Here is a 22,142-nt window from a genome sequence, read left to right as displayed (position 1 = left end):
ACATTGCAATATGCAAAGGAAATTATAGTTCTATAAACTGTTACAAAAAAAATGATTAATATGGTTAGAATGAAGATTACTGCTATACATAGCAATGGACAATTAGTGTGAATGAAACACTATTTCTTTCCATCTTTAGGATTCTGCGAATATCAAAATAACAATTGTACTTACTATAGCAGGCAAACTATAATGAAAGCCCCTAGGAATTTGTGTATGTAGTATGCAGAAACATCCCTTTTCCTTTTTTTTTTTTTTTTTTTTTTTTTAATTGTCCGGCACTGTTGGGAATTTTGTTTGGCCTGCTTGGAGGCAGGAGAAACCAAATCCCTGGTAAGTGCTGTGTGTTCGTGCATATGGAAAAACAATGGATCCTGCGTTTTCGCGTGAAAGAACACTCAAACGTGAACTTGCAACAATGCTTAATTTTTTTTAAATTTTTTTTTTTTATTTTTTTGCTGTGAAAAAATTGTGGGTAATTAAATTCCCCCTTTTTATTAAGTTATTACATCTGGACTAAAAATGCTAAATTAACACTTGATGCTAAAGTTCTGTCTGCTGCTATCTATTAGGATTAGCTGCATTATGAGTAATTTCTTTACCACCATTATTTGAGCTTTTGTCTATCTTAAAGTATCTGTTTTTTGTGAATGTCTCGAGTTTTCTCCTTCTATATTTCACAGCAGATCTTACAGTGGGTTAGCAGTCTATTAGATGCATGTCCAAATATGGGCCCCCTGATGTGGGTTTACTTGTGCTCCTATTTTCCCCTTTGTCTTTTACAGTGTATATTGGGGGGGGGGGGGGGGGGGGGGGGTCTTGAAATGCACACCCTATTAATATACATATCATGAGGTGCCATCACGCTGGGACCTGTAGTTCTACAGAGAAAGACATGTTTTGTCTGATGACCACTATAAATAATAAGCTCTGCTATCTCATATAGAGCAATTAATTGAGGTTCTTGGAATATTTAATGCCTAGCCAACCAACCGCGTCAAGGTAACCTCAAATTTTCTGGCGGGTCCCTATTACTAAGTTTGAACCTGGGGTGCAGCACCCCAAAAAGGTCAGCTGAAGCCAGGGACCTCAGGGCAGCACACAAGTGAATAGATAAGGTATTAGTGAGTTAATAGGAAATAGGATTAGGAATAGGAAAGAAGCCATAGCTAGGGGTTAAAAAGTGTTAATTAAGTGAAAATACTAGAAAGTATAATTAGTGTTAAAATAAATGGTGCTAAATGTTATTGTGTGCCACCCCCAAGGCAACCTAGCCACGCCAACCCAAGGGGAGCCGCGACCCAAATCCATCCCTAAAACTAGCACAATGTACAAATTTTCAGGTCTCACCTTAATTGTGCCTTTAGTTCCAACGTGCAGTATGTGAATACCAGGGACCAGACTGGTTGTACCATTAGGTCGGGTGGGTGGGGTGCTACTTCAGGGTGAGGGAGTCCCAACCCTCAGGTGTACTAAGGTGTACACCTTGCCTGTAAATGCCTAGATATCGCACATTCCCTACATCCATGGCATCAGAGCTCCCCACATGTCCCTTATGTGATCATCAGGCTTCTACCATGCCATCACATACTGATTAACGCATATGGGACATGTGACAATGATGGCATGCGGGGGAATCTCTCACATGTCCCATATGTGGCTCATTGGGCTCCCCACATGACATCAGACATTGTCACATGTCTAGACCAGGCCTCTCTGCTGTTTGCATCTTTCTAATCCAAACTCCTCACTTGCTCCTGTACATGGTTACATGACTTTTTGGGGGCTGCACTGACTTTCTTCTAGTCCCTTAAGCTTGTCTAAATGGGTTACTTTATCAAATTCCGGAACCGCCCACATACTGTTCATAAGCTAGCATACTTGATACAATCCACACGTAACTACATAATTATTTTTCGGTGAGACTTTCTCATACAACCCACTAAGAACTACTGTAATCTGGCTGGATCAATATGGAGTATGTAGCTCATATCCTTGTGTATCCATGCGTAGTAAGCTTGCAAGCAGGATCCTCCTTTTCTCTTGGTCTGTGTTATCACCCAGTCTTATTTTATTATGGTTTGTTTACAATTGTAAAGGACAGCCAAATATGCTGGTGCTACAGTATAAGCAACTTAATGTGTCCATCAGACTCCCTGTATGACACTGGATCTTCCATAGTGTTCCTTATATGCCAGTAACCTTGAACTACAGTAAATGCTGTTACCCTATCGACATGCCCCTTATATGCACCCATCAGAAGTTCCCCTTTCCCTTCATATACTAATAGAATAGAATCAACTTTATTGGCCATGTATGCTTGCGCACACTAGGGATTTTTTGTGGATTACAGTGCAGCATCAAGCAGGGATAAAAAGGGGGGGAGACATTACATTTATTACATAAAGACATTACAAGCATTTAATTTCTAGCTAGGACTATGGTGGTCAGGTCGCCAAGTAGGGACACGTTGTTTGGCTGTTGATATTGGGATTGCATTCGCTTTGATTGGATTGTTCAGGTGATGGACGGCTAACGGAAAGAAGCTTCTTGCGGATCTGGACGTTTTGACGGGGATGGACCTGAACCGTCTTCTGGATGGTAGGATGTCCCCACAAAATTTCAGTCACCTATTTTCTTCCTTGGTCTTTCTGGAGCTGATGCAGAGTTGGAAGATCACCATCTCCTCCTCTCCATGTTTGATCAGAGGAGCTCTGTGATGGAATAGCCATGACTTCTAATTGCTGCTGTGTGAAGCCAAATCTGTGCCTGCATTAACCAGTGTAGCACCTGATCACGTGCCTCCACTCTGTGGATGGATCTATACCCCCTCCCCCAGTACAACAAATTTTGTTTAATGCTGCAGATTAAATTATGTCTGCTTCATGAAGCAAGTACTTTTGTGCTATATTAAAACCAGGTGGGGCAGAGATTTAAATTTGAGAAGAGTGTCTTTGCTCAAATCCTAAATTACAGTGTAAGTAAGTTAGTGCGCTATATAAATTAAACTTTATTTCCTCCAACAGGACTCAAGGCAGCTGTAAAACTAAAGCTGCCAATTATTTATGTGCTACTGTATATGCCAAGTCAGCCAGTAGTTACCCTGCATGAGGGGGAAAAAAACCTTTAAATAAAAATGTATTGCAATGTAACATGGTTTGTTTCAAATGTGAAGTCACTTTTTTTTTTTTTTTTTGCGCTTTTAAGTCTGAATACAGCCCCTACCTAACTGGATGCAGTCAAATTACCTACAATCAAAATACCGACATTTAAAATAGACACCTATTAACTTGTTCATACTTTACCATCCCGGTGGACATGGAGGGGGAATATAATAGTTGCCGAAGCATTGCGAGTGGACTATACTATGTTTGACTGTCCATGTTGCACCGACATGTGCTGACGGGTGGAATTTCATGTCCTACCATCCACTAGGCTGCGGAGGGAGAATAAATAGTTTGCCAAGCGAGGGGCCGTGCCTGAAGTATGGCGAGTGCAGCAGTACTCATACGGGTTTCATGTCTATCTATGTCAACATACAGACCAAAAAAAATATGGATAACGTGTATACATTTTGACCTGTGTTCAGTATATTTTAAATGCTGGTATTTTGACCTTGTCGGTATTTTAAATGTCTGTATTTTCACCGTCGGTCAATGGTTTTCTGTGTTCTGACCGTCGGGATTTTGATTGTCAGTATATTGTACCGAATTCTACCTAACTGGGTAATAAAATATCAGTGTATTTAACACAATGTTATAACCTCTCTAAAGAAATGTCTTGTGTACTGCAATGGAAATGCTTTCCTTTCAATTTCTTTAGATCCATGGTCGCCAACTTGTCGCTCATGAGCTAAAGGTCATATTTGAAAGGGAGTAGAAGTGCCATGTAACACCCTGGCAAAGAGCATTGACCCCTGACAATGAGCCAGTAATGTAAAATTTAATTAGAAGCCTTACTGTGAGAAATGGTGTGTGGCATATTGACTCAAGGGCATTGTGGTGTGTGCAATACACATTATGCCACACAGCCATGGGACATTTTAGGTGGTTAGGTAGACCCTTTTTTTTTTTTTTGCAAAAGTGTTCGTAGCTCTTCCTGAGGTTTTTGTCTTAAGTAGCTCACGCCTAATGAAGGTTGGAGACTACTGCTTTAGATATTATGAAATGTTGTGGCAAATTCACAAACCCAATAAAATGAAAGCATCTATTTAAAATCTAAACCTACTAATGTCTTGCATAATTAGTAATGCTGCTAAAAAAACAATGTCTATGTAAAAAGATTAGATAATTACAAACAACCCAATAATACATGAGGTTGTCTTGTATGTGACTCAGCTAGATGGGCTTCTGCTATCGGGTCTGTTAGAGAAATTCAACTAGCAAATGCGCAGAACAGATCTGTTTCAGTGCCCTGGGAAGGATGCTGCAGTCTGACCACTGCAATCACTCGCCCATCAATAACTAATCACTGACAATCGTTTTCAGAGATCTGAGATGTGGTGAAAGAGTAACATTGGCACCAGCTGTATGACAATATTTTAAGGCACTTTCTAAATCTGTAGACAATAAAATGTGGATGTTTTGTGTGGGAACCAATTACACAGGATTTTTTGTATTGTGGATTTGCAATAATACTGTTCGGCCTCCTGTTTAATTATTCTTATGAAACAGTAATCTGTAATACATTCAGGGGTGTGCTACCACTGACATAGTTATGTTAATATAGTAGAAAGGATAGAGAAGAATATGGCCAGAGGGTGGTGCACGAAGAAGAAAAAAATTCACCATAAAAAGTAACTTTTATTAAATCGTATTTTAAAACCGCGAAATATTAAAAGGAACACACATGACAAACGAAGTGAACAATAGTGTGTGTTTAAAAACAGCACGTGCGGGAATACCGTGTGTATGGTTGTTCTCTTAATTAATGAGGTGCAGTGCATGTGATACTGTGGCCATGGTCCTGTGTGTATGATGCTAGGCCTATGGTATTATAATATGAGCATTGTACTGCATGTGAGGAGAGTTGCAGGTTCCCGTTACTATGTTACAGTTACTTATTCTCTTCAACTCCAACAGTATCTTTTCTCAGAACACTTTTATGTAACAATTGTATCTAATGCTGCAAGTTTGAAATAACCATCTTATCTTGGATGTATATTCATTTATGCAGAGGCATCTTTGCCGGAATTGGTATGGAATCCAGACCGCCGCAATCCCGACAAGGGGACAACGTGGATTGCCCCCCCCCCTTGTGGGCTTGCTGCCGCGCTACGCTGGGCACACTAATTTATTCTCCCTCTATGGGTGTTGTGGACACCCACAGAGGGACAAAGTGCCGGGATTTTGATCGCCGGGAAAGTGACTGCATCCCTCTTTGCCTATAGATTCTGCTGTAAAATGGCAGGATTACGCATAGGATCAATAGAGCATCTGACACAGGACAAATTAATTAACCCTTTGTGTGTACAATCTGCCCATGGGTTGTACTCCATGGTATATCATTTGCGGGGTGAATCTTTTATATTAATTATAGTTTCCGGAATCCCTACAGTGTATATAGATTAGTGTTTGACAAATAATGGCAGTGCTGCAGTCCATCTCCCTGCTACCATAGCCTGCTTGTAGTGCCTGCTATAGGATTTACATGGGTTAAAATGCTGCTGCCTGGAAGGGCAGCAGCAGTAACAGTTTGTAAAGAGCGCTATATTCAGACAGGTATCTATACCCCGTTGCAGGCACTGAAGGGTTAAATCGGGGTTGCCCCGATATTTCCTAACAGTTTTCAAAATAACATTGATAACGGCAGCAGTGTGGTCTGTCTCTCCTCTACTGTACCACACTGATGGTGTGTGCTACAGATTCAGCATGGGTATTTGCGCTGCTGCAGAAAAGGACCAGACGGCACTCTGGGGTAGATTTAGTAAGTTTGGTTAAGTGATAAAGTCTCTGTTTTTTTTTTATATCCGGCCAATCGGCTCCTACTTGTCATTTTTCAAACCAACCCTGTAACTTCACAGTTATGAGCTGATTGGCCGGTGATAAAAACCAGACACTTTATCACTTCACCGAGCTTAATAAATCTGCCCCACAGTTCAGTGAAGTGAGAACCCTTATAAGGGCTATATATCAGAAGCGCTGGACGTGTAGATAAAAGCAGTGGGAGAGAACACACAGATAGAGGCCTGCATGACTAGTGATGACGGTGTGCGTTTCCCTTCCTCAGGAAGTATATATATTAAAGTCAACTTTGGTACTTGTGGAGTATCACGGCTCCCATCGTATTGACCATTTTTGCTCAAAAATCGTATGCCATCGCATGGCATTGTATGCCATATGTAGTGGCATACGATGCGATACGATGTGATACGATGTTTTACCGATTTTTGAGCATTTTAGCTGAAAAATCGTATGCGATTGCATCGGATGCCATACGATGGCATGCGATGCGATGGCACCCGATTTTGCACTGAAATGCATCAGAATGCATTAAAATGTGTATTAAAGTAGTGAAATGCCCCCAAATGCCATTTGTCATAGTGCACCACCCCCACTATCAACGTCAACCCGAAGCGTGGCGAGCGGCGGCGGTATGCGTCCTACGACCTTTTCATACCCCCACTATCCACGTTGGCGTGGAGTTGAGAATAGAATAGTGTGGCGAGCCCCGCGAGGGGACGCGGATACCTGTGAAGCCCGCGAGGGGACGCGTATAGCTGTGAAGGTATCCGCGTCCGCTCGCCACGCTTGCCACACTATTCTATTCTCAACTCCACGCCGACATGGATAGTGGGGGTATGAAAAGGTCGTAGGACGCGTACCGCCGCCCCTCGCGGGCTCGCTGCGCTCGCCACGCTTCGGGTTGACGTTGATAGTGGGGGTGGTGCACTATGAAAAATGGCATTTGGGGGCATTTCACAAGTTTAATACACATTTCAATGCATTCTGATGCATTTCAATGCAAAATCGGGTGCCATTGCATCGCATCGGATGCCATCGTATGGCATCCGATGCAATCGCATACGATTTTTGAGCAAAAATGCTCAAAAAACGGTAAAACATCGTATCGCATCATATGCCATTACATATGGCATACGATGCCATTCGATGGCATATGATTTTTGAGCAAAAATCGGTAAAACATCGAATCGCATCGTATGCCATCGTATGCCACATGCGATGCGATTTTTAGCATACGATCTGCATACGATGCAGGTCGTGGGAGCCGTGATACTCCACAAGTACCTCAACTTTTTCTGGCAGGTTTGCAGTCGCCAACAATATTACACACCAAAATGCTGTGTTGTTTAAATGAGTGGGTCTCAACCTCTGTCCTCAAAAACCCCCAACAGTGCATGTTTCCATTTCTCTACCTCTAACCTTTTTCGTGGTGCTTTTAACACAGCAAAAAGCCAAACTGTATAAGCCAGAGACTCCTAAACTCCCCCCTCCCCCTTCAAGGCACCCCAAAAACCAACAGTGCTCAGCCATAAATATCTTAAAAACCTGGACTGTTTTGGGTGCTTTGAGGAACAACATTTTTTAAACTGGTTTCAGCCAAAGACAAAGCTACCAGAAATGGTTGAAATGTGGAGTTTGCTCAATGCACTATCTGTATTGCACTGGCAGGGATCATTTCTGATTATGGCAAAATCCATTAATAATTATTATAGGGCTTATATATTTACTGTATGAATCTGGGACGGATTTATTTACAGTTTCTTATATAGCGCAGCAGATTCCGTTGCGTTTTAAGGGGCATACACACGTAGAGATCTGTGCTAAGCAATTTTGCTGAGGTCGAGATCTCGCATGGAGAGCACATACACACAGAGATTTGTGCTAAGCAATTTTGCTTAAGCTAAAAAAGGCCGGGTAGTGGTTCAGAATGAGAGATTGCGATAGTATCTCTCATTCTGTACACACTGAGATTTGCAGTCATTTGCTAAGAAATCTAACTAGATTTTGACTGCATGCACTGAATTAGTTAGCAAGAGATATTTAATCTCTCGGAGCATACACACGGAGAGATCTGTGCTTACTTTCTAAGCAATCTAGTCAGATTGCTTAGAAAATATCACAAATTTGCTACACCCCTTTAAAATAGTGGATTTGCAATTATGCCCACATGGAAGATTGCTGTTATGCTGTCTCTGGCTAGGAAAGGATACAGGGCCACAGACTATATTGGGAGCCACTTTTTGAATATTTTTCCAGGACCACTATTAATTCCCAATCCACCCATGACACCAGGGAAGTACATTGTAGTGGGATTAGCATAAAGTCGCAGAAAAAGACCAGGACTGCTGCAACTGTGTCCGTCTCAGAATCTGTTTCTATGAGGAAGGACAGAAATTTCTGGAGCTTTAGTAGTCTTCCATCCCAATCCCCGGCCCTGGTAGGAATTTAAAATGTTTATGCTAAATTACGTGAGCAATCATTTTTGAATGTTAAAAGGGTGAAGTATTTTCCCAATGTCCTGGATAAAACCGTTTGTTTTTCTTGATGTAGGCACAATTCATGGTGCTTACTTGTGGCACTGCAACTGTCAGCATGAGCCATGAACTGCCCATATAATCGGCAGTTTAGGCGCATTAGAAGACGGGTAGCAATGGTGGTTATATTAAATAAAGCCAGCAGTGAGCAGTGACAAAGAGCTTGATCGCTTACTAGCGGCAGCTGTTGGTAGTAGAGTTCAAGTGAGCCCGTGGAACGTTCAGGCCAAGATCGGTTTCTGCCCGGCGCTATGTGAGGGCTGCACCCATTACAGCCAGAAGCTGCCGGCCCGGCGTGACTCTCTCTGAGGTCAGCGTTCGCTGGTTGCAGCATGCAGGGGCTACGCCGTGTTGTGTGCGCTATGTCCGGCGGGGTGGACAGCTCTGTGGCCGCTCTGTTGCTGAGGAAGAAAGGTAACGCTGTGCTGTACACTGCAGTATAGTGACAGCCATCCATGCCCAGAGGGGGCTGCAGTGCTATAGAGTTAGTACAAGTGACTCGTAGGAAATTACTTTCACCCCCTCCGTGTATATTGTCCCTGGATGTAATTATTTAGCCATTGCTGTCTATTGGCTGATGAAAACCTATCTATACCAACCTTCAAATTACATCAATTGCTGACCATGTCTAAAATATATAGATCATATAGCTAACTAGTCCGGGGTTGGTTATTTCTAACACTACAGCCAGGAACTAAAAACAAACTACTAATCTGTACAGTACCTCAATGTCCGTTCATATATATGTGTCAGCCAGTACACAGGGCTCATGGCGAGACTCTCAGCCCTGCAAAGTACTGTTGGACCCATGCAATTTTGGCCCACCGCGGTGCATACCTTCAGATGCTTAGTTTTCTAATGTTTTGTGGATCAGCTGTGTGCTATTCTGTTGTTGTTACCCCTTTTTTGTTGGTTAGCACGCAGTTGGCCATTATGTTTTTAATACCCCTTTTACACCGAACATCAAATTATCAGGTGAAGCAGTTCTACCCGGTAATTCGGTCTTGAATCCCGGGTCCGCGGGTTGACCCTTTCAGACTGAAGAAATACCTTTTGTAATTCATCAAATAACCGGGTTGACCTTTTAATCTGGAATTTGCTGCTCAGTGTAAAAGAGGGTCACCCTGCACCCAGCAAAATGACCCAGCACTCAAAATGCTGGGTTTTGGCAGGCCTAAAAGGGGTATTACATCGACTTTATGGATTATTAGCTAGACTGTGTCTATAGGTCAAAAGGTCGACATGAGGAGTTTGTGGTTCTTTAAAAATAATGTTATTGGTGTCAATGTTGACACCTGTCGATGTGGACTCCCAAGTAGTGTGAAGTGTTCCCTCTCATGGCTCGCTTAGCTCACCATGCTTCGGGCCTGGTACCTCACTTCGCTTTGCACACTTGGCTATTCTCAGTTGTAAAAGTATGAAAAAGTCCAAAACTGAAAAACTCGTGTCATTTTTTTGGCTATGTAGTCCTAGCCAAATCAAATAGAAAGTTTGACTGTATTGCACGTTGAGCTGCATTTGAGAAGTAGACAGTTCAGGCAAGTCTATTTCTGCTAGATGAAAAGGAGGGCCATGCTGCTCATTGCAGCATGGTCCCCGCATCCTCTCTCCCTACCATCTGATGCAGGCAACCTGCCGCTAGGTCGGCCGTGTGTATACACCTTTACAGCAGGGGTAGCCAACTACAGCCCTCAAGAGCTACCAACAGTTAACATTTTCCAGGTCTCCTTTCAGAATCACAAGTGAATTAATCAACTCCGTCTGTGGATCTTTTAAAATGTACCAGTGAGTAATGAGTGCACCTGCTGGGTGGGCTGGAAAATGTGAACTGTTGGTAGCTATCGAGGACTGAAGTTCACTACCCCTGCCTTTAGAGAAAGCATAGATTATGTCTCATAATAAGTTTTTGTCTTTATCTGTATATTTTACTGCACATTTACAATAAAAACCCTTTTATTTTTAAATATGTGGCTGTTTTTTTTTTTTTTTAAATATTACTGTTTGTCGTAATGCATTTGTGTGTTTATTTTTTTTTTTTTAAACATGTTGCACTTTGTTATTTTTTCATTCCAATACACATAGCCAGCTCTGTTTTAAAAGTAATTTCAGACCCCTTTCTAAACGATCTGACTAGATCACTTAGAAAAAAGAGCACGGATCCCTCCATGTGTATGCCGTGCAGCAATGGCAATGTGCGGTCCCACACGTCTGTATTGCCCGCAAGGAAATCCAGTGCTCACCACAGGTGATGGCAATCATACATTACCAGGCAAGTCCAGGAACAGAGCATTTTCTCCCTCATGGAGAGGGTCAGGTAGGCAAGTATGGTTTGAACACACCCCTCCAATGTGTTACTCTTTCTGCACATGTTAGATCAGCTTCACCTGCCGTGCACATGTTTTTTTTGTCCATTAAAGGAGTTTGCTTTTGCAAACCAATCGGAATCACCCCCTAAGTGTATTGTAATTTCAGGCTCTGGTACTTATGTATTATCTGGGCTCCCATGTTAAATACACCCCATTTTTTCATACCCCTACTATCCAACTACGCATGGAGTTGCTTTTATATAGTGTGGCGAGCGCAGCGAGCGGACGCGGTCTCATAAGAAAAACGGGAGCCCAGATATTACATAAGTACCCACGCTCCTGCTCTCTATATAGCCTGCAGATGATATACACTAATAGTGATTCCCAGTAATTCATGCCTAAAGGAAAGTATGTTAGGCCTGCAATCTTGGTGGGTTGCAGGCCTAAGGTATCTGACAGTTGGGCCCCCTGTGTTTGCTCTGACCCAGGTGGTACCTTTTTGAAGCCAGATCTTCACTAAAGTGGTTCTACGCACTGTATTTCCAACTTACATTATCCTAGTAGGTGAGGGCACACGTTTAGCACTGTTATGGAATGTTAATGGACATTTGAAGGCATGCTGGACAGCATGCCATCAGTCAAGCTGATCGGAAGTGTATCTGACAAATATTGGTACACATTTCTTATGAAAAGGGAAGCAAAACTATGGAAGATGACAAGGATGGGAGTTTACGTACTTTACCATTCAATGAGTAAAGGTGGCCACACACGGTGCGATGTGCACTATACGTTTTGGACTAGGTCGCATCGCATATAATTAAAAAAGCATGCGATGTGCTAAAGCATTGTGCGTGTTGAACTAGATGCGATGCAATCTATTCCAAAAAAGTATGTGCAGCACATCCTTTTTGTGGTATGCGATGTGATGAGCGTGAAAAGGGGACATTTTCTCCCTCAGACTAATTCTATTGTACGTCTTGTCGTATTGGTGCAAACATTCCTAAACACTCAAAATTCCCAAGACCCATATCCGGACTCCTGATAGATTGACTCTAGGTCGACAGTCATAATGTCGACCACTATTGGCAGACCGGGTCAAAAGGCTGACATGAGTATGACATGTGCCGACAGGCAGTACTTACTGCCCTACCATCCACTACGGTGTGGAGGTAGAATATAATAATGTGTCGAGCGCAGCGAGAGCGTACGCGGTACTTAGAAGGTGTCCATACCGACCTATGTCGACAGACATAAAAAACTCATATTAACCTTTTGACCCTGTCTACCTATAGTGGTTAACCTTATCACTGTAGACCTAGACATTGTATATGTAAAATACCATAACGGACTAGACAATAAGCAGATACTGTATTGATAAAAGCTGTCCTTCATCATAGCATTTTGGAACCCTCCACCCTTTTACCCAAGAAGGTTTGTGTTTGTGATTTTCCTTTAAAGACTCCTCAGACAAGAGTATAGGGCAGGTATTCAATCCGGGATTCTGATTGTCAGAACGTCCAGACAGTTGAAATCCTGGGCTGTTTTCGGTTCTACCGACAGTAGCTCAACAACCGGTTATTCAAATTTCCGGAGGGCAAGTGTCAGAAAGGTCATATATTGGAGAAAACACATCAGTTTTGTCTGATTCAACAATCCACAGCCATTTCCGACAATACAGACTCTCCTCCATAGAGAGGCGGTTCTGTAGCAGGCGAGTCCCAGATGGGATTGAATACCTTAACTGCCGATATTTCCACTGTCTGAAATATCAACAGACATTGAATATCCCCCTAGGATACTGTATCTTCTGAAGAACTTATTTTTGTCTCTGGTTTGGTGCCTTGACCGGCCTTGAAAAGGCCATACATCAAAAAGCCCGATCTTGTAATCATGATTGTGTCCAATTTCACTTCAACTCCCCGGCAGTCCTTGGTGTTTTTTGGACACACAATGTACTCGTAATCTGTCATACAATCCATCTATTGCATGATTGAAGTTTCATTTAAATAGGGGGCTGGCCTACTAGGATCAAAAGGAAAGGAGTACCAAAAATTCATTTTTTAATTTACAGGTCTCCAGCAACTACCAATCTGCTGGTTTATGCCATTATTAAATAGCCTGAATGCAGCACACCTCTGAAAACTGTTTTCAAAGTAGTGACAGAATTGTGCAAAAAGACATCCACCGCTCTTTTCAGCCGCCCGCCTGTCTGCCACTGGAAACTTTTGCGGCTCCCAGCATTTTCACTGCTGCGGGCCGCCCGGAAGCTGCACTTCTCTGCTAGTCAGGGAGGGAGTGTCACATGTGTTGTATAAGCCATCTAAAGACCAATTGCATGTGCTTAAAAGCACATGCAATCTGCCCCCAATCCCAACTGATCTGACGTGCAGCACGTCAGATCAGAAGACCAATCCTCCAATCTCCCGGGGACGGCAATGTCTTTCTGATGTATGGCCACCTTTTAATCTTTACTTCGGCAGGAACATTCTCGTTTGCTTGGTTGGAAGATTTGCAAAATAACTTGCATCTGATATCTTGAACACCTCATTCTCAAAAAATAGATTAAGCCCTTGGTTTAGCATTTCAGTTCTGGCTTACCGTTCCATCCTCAGAATAACCTCAAACAAGTTTACTTCCATTGTATATTTGGCTCTACATGTGCTAGATTAATATGGCGTAATTATTTGAAGCCTCAGACTGACTCCTTCAGTGCAGCTCCATTAAACCGAATACCTTCCATAAACAACAACAACAAAAAAGCCCCAAAGCGGATGCCAGATGAGTTTCCCTGAATAATCACTAAAACCGGTCCGTTTTAATCCGTAAGCATGGTGTGTGTCCTGCCAATCTGTTAGGATTTATGGTACTTTTTTATGATGGGAATAAGAGGTCTCCTCTCAATTGATCTGCTGGGTCAGGGTGGCAATCCAGTAGCCCTATTTGATGGGGGTATGGACCACACACAACCAATGTGGTCAGTCATTTTTGAACAGTAGAGCAGCCTCCAAGTTGTCCTACATATCTTTGTTGAATTTAGCTAATTGTGAGGCTGCGTTTGGTAGGGAAGTTCTACAAGGGATTGTTCATTTCTAAGCATTTTGCCTTCCCATCGAGTTTTTTTGTTTTGTTTGAAGGGGTGGGTCAATCTTAGTTTTCCTCCTGCTACTGAAGAAGACTGATTGATTTGCAAGACTGCGAATTCACAGCCTTGCGAGTCCACCAAACCCTGCCTTGCGAATGGAGGCCTGGGCGCCACCCGTTCACAAGGACGATTCCCGTGCAGGGCCTGCGAATAGATTTTACACAGTAACATCCATTCGCAGCCTAGTGGAATCCACCCACATCATTCGATGGTAGACTACAATCGAATGATGGTGAAGGTGCATGCAAATAAAAGTGACTCTGAAGTCTCTTACATATGTGTGGATGGTCGGGAGGAAGTTGGTGCGCCCAGGGAACACCCTGTTTGCCGTGGCCGTATGCACATGTGCAGAAATTACCCTTCACATAGGCCCACCATCGGACCCCTTACGAACGGACCTGAATAATCATAGTGACATCTGTACTTAATAATTCTTTCAATCCTCTCTGTTAGGACACAGACCACCCATGCATGCATACATACATACATGTGTTCATTCTCTTTTTTTTTTTTGCTCGGCAGGGAATTAGTGGTGTGTTAGGCTATGTTAAGGTTAGCAGACCTGCACATTACTGTTTTTGTTTAAGATTAGGGAATGGTTTATCACAGGAGAGAGATTTTTTTAGAATTGAATGATGTATGTATGGATGTTCCACGATAACGCTTGAGTGCTTTAACTAATCATCTTCAAACTTTGCACACTACCTTACCATCTTTAGGAACAATCTAAGTTCGAAGATAGGTTTAATCGGATGACCCCTTATGGGTGCTGTCATAAGGATCCATTCTATTTCTGCTGTTTGCATGCATTGTGATATGTTGTTAGAAAGCTTATGACTTTCTGAATACAACCAGGGCCACTAAAAGCACCGCCGGGTCCCAGTGAAAAGGGGGCATGGTCAATGGAGGGGGCGTGGCCAAGCCCCTATTTAAAAACCCTAATGCAGAGGGTGCAGGCTGTGTGCTGGTGCAGACTGCAGCTGCCTGCTAACTACTCTCACTGCCTGGTCTCTGCAGCGGGGGAGGGGGGCATGGGACCTGGGCCCCTCCATCAGGCCCGGGTAAAAAGTACTCCCCCACCCCCTCTTGACGGGGATGAATACAACACAATAAACAGACTCCCTTAAGTGGACCCTTAAACCCTTGAGTGGTGTTTTTTTTCTGTGGCCCAGAAATACCAAAGAAGGAACACATGAACAGCCGAGCGCTGTTGAGGGGATGGTGGTGCGCTAATGGTTCACCGCTGGAGGCACCACTGGCACAGACCCTTTCTTACAGTGACCTGCCCGGAAATTTCGTGGGAGAGCCAACTCCTGCAGTGCAGCTCAGCCCAAGAAATTTCCACACATACCGCCGAAGTGGTTAAAGATCTATAAGGGCGCATTAAATGACTTTACAAAAGTTTTGAGAATTGCATAAACTTTCACCCTTCCGTCGAATGGGCCTTACAACTAGTACTGTATAATCATAACTCTTACCACCTGAACCATTACATTTTTTCTATTGTGTTCCAGCAATAATTTAATTGTAGTCATTTAAATGGCAGAGAGAATTTTTTGAAGAAACATCCAGATAACCTATATTTCAGAGTTTTACTTTGGCATTGACAGGTTATCAGGTGATTGGGGTCTTTATGAAGAACTGGGATGTTTTGGATGAGCATGGCGTTTGCAGTGCAGAGAAGGACTTAGAGGATGCATACAGTGTATGTCAGAAGCTGAATATACCCTTCCACCAAGTTTCCTATGTGAAAGAATATTGGCATGATGTATTCAGGTAACTAGAGACAGTTTAAAGGGCTCTGCCATGCTTCTTTCCAAACCGTTCCCCACAGGGAATTACATTTCTGTTAGGGAAGGCTGGCTGTAAGGGTATGAGTCATTGGGGAGACATACATTGGGACGACCACTGAAGGTTGACAGGCCTTAGGTCGACACAGGAAAAAGATTGACATGCATTAGGTCGACATGCATTTTGAAAAATGTTTATGTCCTGAATGTCGACATAGTCAACATGGACATCGTATCGATGCACTGCGTCCCCTCCAATGACTCGCTGCACTCGCCATTATTCGATCACAGTACCTCGCTACGCTGGGCACACTATTCTATTCTCCCTTCAGGGCATGAAATACTGCCTGTCGGCACATGTCAATCTATTGACCTTTCCAATATCGACCTAATGCTTGTCGACCTTTTGACTCCGTCAACCTTAGGCATGTCGACTGTTTCCTGTGTCGACCTAAGGCCTGTCAACCTAAATAGTGTCACCCTATCAACCATATACCGGCTGTAATAGAAATGATACGCCTTTGTTTTTCAGTTCTTTCTTGAGTGAATATGCGGAAGGAAGAACCCCAAACCCAGATATATTGTGCAACAAGCATATTAAGTTTCATTATTTTCTCAACTATGCGATCAAAAGCTTAGGTGAGTCCATTATGAATTTTGTTTTTCTTTTAGTGCATTTTGTTTAGCTGAAGATGACTAGAGTGACTTAAGGACCCTTTTTGTGTCACATTGAATACAAAAGCCAGTATTCAATGTGTATTATCGCTATGTGCAGCGAATCCTGTTTAGGATTCGTTGCACATTCGCAGGGTTCCGGAGGGCTTGAGCATTCGCTGCCAGCCCTCCCTCTCACCCTATTCAACGTATCAGGGGCTCGCTGCCCCCGAGGATGATTTTTAAACACACACCCCCTCCCCCCCCCCCCCCCCCCCCTGGCGAATGCCGCAGGGAGCTGGGGGATGGCGGAAGGCAGGGAGATGGAAGCCTCCCTGCCTGCCCCAGGAGAGCTTGCAGAGGACGCGGTGTAGGGAGCGCTGCGCTGGTCCCGCTCATTACATATGCATGGAGTGCAGTGAATATGTAATGAGCGTCTCCCTGCCCCTGTGACATCGTGTAAAAATAAATATATAACATTTTGGTACTTGTTTCCTAGCACGGTGCCCGTCGTAGGTGATCGCATACCTTAACTTAAGGTATGTGATGGACACGACCGATTTTAGGGCTGGGGTGGCCATTGTTAACGCCACCCCACGATGAACGGCAACCCGAAGCGTGGCGAGCGCAGCGGTACGCGTCCTACGACCTTTTCATATCCACACTATCCACGTCGGCGTGGAGTTGATTTTATATAGTTTGGTGTAATAGCTGTGAAGTAATGCGTATCCGCTCGCCACGCTTCGGGCTGTATAAAATCCACTCCACACCGACGTGAATAGTGGGGGTATGAAAAAGGTTGGAGGACTTGTACCGCTGCGCTCGCCACGCTTCGGGTTGCCGTTCATCGTGGGGTGGTGTTAACAATGGGGGGGGGGGGCATTTTATCCCATCAGGGTTGGGAAACAATAAAAATCGGGTCTCAGGGACCATTTTACATTGATTCCAATGTAAAAATCGCGTCCATCACATGCGATTTGGTTGCATGTGATGCGATCGATGCGATTTCTGGGGGTCCCGATGGATACAATTTTTATCGCTGGCGCCGTGCTAGGAAATAAGTACCAACATTTTTTATATATATTAATGTGCTGCAAGCCCCTTCACAAAATAAATTTACTGTTTTGTTTTTTTTACACCAAAAAATAAAAATAAAAAACCCTTTATTTTAAAAGAACACTTTCCAGTTCACCTTAAAAAGATGTCGAATGCAAAACGGTGAATCATGGCAAAAATCATGCTGAAAGCAGTTCTCCATCCTAGCATTGAATACACTCTTGGCAAATCCCAGTGAAAACCCCACTGAAATACACCAGCGAATTGCAGCGAGCATGAAACGGAGAACAGGCCGGCATTGAAAGTGAACATTGAATAGGGTTAATCAGATTTCAGTGAAAATGATTCATCGCAAAGAGAGAAAACAGACAGATTTTCCGGAAAAAAAGAAGAATTGGGAGCATTTAATACTGCCCATTGTATTGTTATATGGTCTATACCAGGCATTCCCAGCCACCGTCCTCAAAGCACACCAACAGTGCAGGTTTTAGTGATATCCAGGCTTGAGCACAGGTGACTTAATTAGTACCTGAGTGATTCTGATTAAACCATCTGTGCTGAAGCCTGGATATCACTAAAACCTGCACTGTTGGTGTGCCTCGAGGACCGTGGTTGGGAATGCCTGGTCTATACATATCAAATCTATTGCAATTTGGAAGCAACTAATTCTGAGATTATTTATACTCATTTTGAAATATCAGACATTCACCTGGATCATGGCCATTTCATAGCTGTGTACTCCTAAGGGTTCACATTCCAGTGAGGGCAGTGTCGGCTAGCCAGTTCTCACATTGTTTTGAGCATTGTATTGTCAATGCACTCAGACTGACCTAAAATACATGTTGACAATATGAAGTAGTATCTTGTAATACTTGCAAATGTGCACACAATGGCCAATTATGTACACCTTTGTAGTGCTGGGTAGGACCCCACACGTCGACCTCAGAGTAGCCTGAAATGTATGGTGGCATGGATTCAACAAGGTGCTGGAAATCTGCTTACAGTTTGTGGTCCATGCTGCCATAACAGTTGCTGCACATTTGGGATACGGTCATTTGGTCTACAACATGATGGTCGACGTGGGTCTAGGTTGACAATCAAATGGCCCACATGGGGTTTTTCACAGTTGTTTTTTAGCCGACAGGGTATTTCATGCTCTACCATCCACTAGGGCGTGGTGGGAGCATAAAATAGTGTTCCGAGTGTAGCGGTGCACTTTAACCTGTCGACATTCGGCTCAAATACCAGTGAAAAACCCCATGTTGACTTTGCACATTGCGACCTAAAGCCTTGTCGACCTACTTGTTGTAGACCAAATGATCCATACCCGCACATTTATTGGCTTCAAATCCATACTGCAAATCAACTGTTCCTCCACATCAGAGGTGCTCTCCATTTTTGGTGATCCTTTGCCCACTTTATCCTCCGGTTTATGTTTTTAGTTGATAGACAAAATATTTTGTCCATCTCTCACTTAGATGTTGGCACTCAAAGGGTTAAGAATGTGGGAAACCTAGAACAAAATGTGTGCTGTCTCCCATGCATTTGCCAGGGTGTGTCCTCTGTGATGTCGGCAGCAGCTTTGAATGCCATGTTTAATGATATGTGTGGCTGATACATCTAGCTATATATACCCATAGATGTGTCCACATTTGCTGTGCTTAATCTGTGAGTATGTTCTCATTCATTTGCAACAAAAACACTTATCCTAGGAGTCACTAGCTATTCTTCCCACCATTATAGTATCATCCCCTAGGTGTCTCTGTAGCCAAATCGCTCAATGTTCTCTGCAACCTCATGCCTTCCCCTGTCTATCTCTAATCTCTTGCCTTCCTCCATAGTCTTCAGTGTGGATTGGCTCTGGTATGAGTGGGTGGGGTGTGAAGGGGTAATTGTTTTTGGTGAAAAGGGCCATTGATGTCGAGGGTGTAGGTTTGAGTAGCACTGGCAGGACTTAGTGCTGACTTTTGTTTGTGTAGAGGACCTGGGTCGCTTTGTATGTCTTTCAGCCACTGGGCCTGATTCACATGCAGCATAGTCTTATAGGGGGTCCCCTATCTGCGGTTTGTACAAATGGCCTACACATCCCCTGTGTACATCTGTTTGGCCGATATGCAAGGACTGAGCTTGCCCACTGTTAGTGCCAATGCATGCTGTAATACTTATTGAAATATCCTATGACACACCATCATAACTTGCACCAGTCCTATCCTATGGCAGGTGTACTTTCCCAGTCTCTTTCTGAATCTGTACATATGGGAATGCAGCTGCTTGCATGGACATGCCTGCAACACTCCTCTAATACACCCCCTGAATGGACCATTTTTCTATGCATAGTAAGCATAGAAAGATTGTCAGAACATGTAACTCTTGCACATTTGCAGAGAACCACTCAACTATGTGAACATGGGCATTGTTTGTGGCTCAGAATTGGACCCACTGAGAGCTTGAGAGCTCTGAGAGGGGCAAGGCCTACACCTGTGGAGACAAAAGTAGGGCTGCATATAATGTATGTTGTAGATGGATAGTTGCAGTGGGTAAATTCTTCCCAGTTGTCTGGAGGCAAGATAAATATTCCCCCCACACACCACCACCACACACACAAACAGCACCTTATATAATTATATATGTGTATGTATGCGAGTATGTTCTGTATTTTATGTTTAAAATAAAGAGACTGCAACCTCTATGGTCCTGCAAGTCAGCCACATATGCCATTTTGGCAGTTTTCATCTAAGTTATTCAAACTTGCAGGGGATGAGAGGTGCCCCTTGGGAGCATGAGCCTAGCAGCAGATGACTCCATTGCCTTCCAGAGTTACGCCTCTTGGTAGTTGATTTTTTTTATTTTTTTTTGTATGTGCACAACTATATTTGGCATAAAAAATGTGCGGGAAGTCAAATCTGAAACTTCTTGTTTTAGTAAATATTCTCTATCTATTGTACTAGGTGCTGATGCTATAGCCACAGGACATTATGCAAGAACATCACATGAAGATGAAGAAATATTTCTGCATCAACATATAGAGAGTCCTCAAAATCTCTCGAAGAACCTTTTTGAAGTAACGAATGGTAAATGTAATGACTTATCCATTCATAAATCTGTAGAAAACACATAGCATTTAAATGCCACTGAATGTGGTCAACCATGTCTTAACAGCATTAGTTGCTACTGTATGGATTCATCTAGGTCTATTACAGGTACAGGGTCTTTTCAGTGGTTATGGTATAAAAGGTTGACACCAAATGTTTGACTTGCATAAAATTGGAATCCCACCCAAGGGAGATAAGCCCCTGTCTACCAGGATCCAGTCGGACAGTCTGGATTCCGATGTCTGAGTACTACCCGTTGGAATCCCAACTGTTGGGCAGTCATCCGGCACCCGGTCTCATCTGATGTGACCAGTTGGACAGGTCACTGTGTGGCTGCCCCTCAGATTCCAGCCTTGTTTCTTCCCCCTATGCCTGAATAATGATTGGGCACACTGGCAGCACCACCCATGACGTGGCTGCAAAGATTAGCAGCTGCTTTTTGTAGCTCATCAGACAGATACCAGATTGGATCTGGAAGATCGTTCCATTAAATTAAATGATTGCTACATTTTGATTCTGGCCAAAATTAGAAATAAATAGGTTGGTCCAGCTTAAGTATATGTACTATAAAGTAACATTTGTTACAGCAGCAATATCATGTGGGAAATTTACTAAAATGTGAGTTCTGTCTCACATGGGATGTTGCTATGGGCAACCAATCAGATGCTATCTTTAATCTTCTAGAAGGTGCTAAATAAATAAGAAGTAGATTCTGATTGGTTGCCCATATCAACATCCCATGTGAAATAGGGGTGTGGTATAGCACACTGACAGTCGGGATCCCGACAGTCATTAGCCCGACGTGGAGCACAATGAAGCCCCTTGCGGGCTATTCTATTCTCCCTCTATGGGGGTTGTGGACCCCCACAAGGGAGAATAGCTGGTGGCCATTAGGATCCAGAGTGTCAGGGTTTTAACAGTCAGGATTCCGACGTCGGTGTAATGACTGTCGTAATCTCGACTGTCTGTCAGTCATCCGGCACCCGTGAAATAGAACTCCCATCTTAGTAAATTTCCCCCCATGTGTCTTATCTTTTATACCATCTTAGAAATAAAAGTCTGAAGGAGACCAAATCTGAAACCACTGACCTGATTGTGATGCAGGTTTCCCATTGTGTAGCTCATTTTCCCTACCAGGTTGTAAGCTAATTATCATTACGATTGGTCATCAGGGGGCTGTGGCCGGGACTATGTATAAAGGTGTGTTATAATGACAGAAATCCCAGTAACATGATTGTACACACCAGATCATATTGCACACCTGAACTACTTCCAACTGTTACCAAAACCTCATCACAGCCACCCCTGTATCACTCCACTCTTTTAACCACTTGTATCATTGACAGAGACAGCACTCACAGAAAAGCACATCCCTGCCTCACTGACAGATTAAAGGCCCCCATCAACTACAGGGAGGCATCGCATGGGATACTCCGCCATCTCACCTGGCAACTCCCAGGTGGCAGGATTGCATACGAAAAATTGTATGCGGCCCTTTTGCTTACGTTGCTCACAGGACCACGCATGGAATCGGAGGTCAAACACATGCGATTTGGGCTCTTCATTAGATTCCTTGGCCCGAAGCCTCAGAATCGGATGAAAAGG

General features: G+C 43.4%; 1 protein-coding gene across 1 annotated transcript in view; it reads left to right on the top strand.

Annotated features, from left to right (window-relative positions):
* The first annotated feature begins 8,681 nt into the window (after nt 1-8,681).
* The window catches only part of TRMU (tRNA mitochondrial 2-thiouridylase), a 36,320-nt gene continuing 22,859 nt past the window's right edge, over nt 8,682-22,142 (top strand). Inside the window, exons 1-4 of the mRNA XM_083182923.1 lie at nt 8,682-8,911; nt 15,556-15,721; nt 16,268-16,374; nt 20,394-20,516. Coding sequence (XP_083039049.1) covers nt 8,830-8,911; nt 15,556-15,721; nt 16,268-16,374; nt 20,394-20,516 — 478 coding nt within the window. The 5' untranslated portion in view covers nt 8,682-8,829. The remainder of the gene's footprint in view (nt 8,912-15,555; nt 15,722-16,267; nt 16,375-20,393; nt 20,517-22,142) is intronic.

This window comes from Crinia signifera, chromosome 4 (genome assembly GCF_055691185.1).
Source record: "Crinia signifera chromosome 4, ASM5569118v1, whole genome shotgun sequence".
In the NCBI taxonomy this organism is placed as follows: domain Eukaryota; kingdom Metazoa; phylum Chordata; class Amphibia; order Anura; family Myobatrachidae; genus Crinia; species Crinia signifera.
Note: the sequence above shows the minus strand (reverse complement) of the source record. Positions and strands in the feature narration are given on the sequence as shown.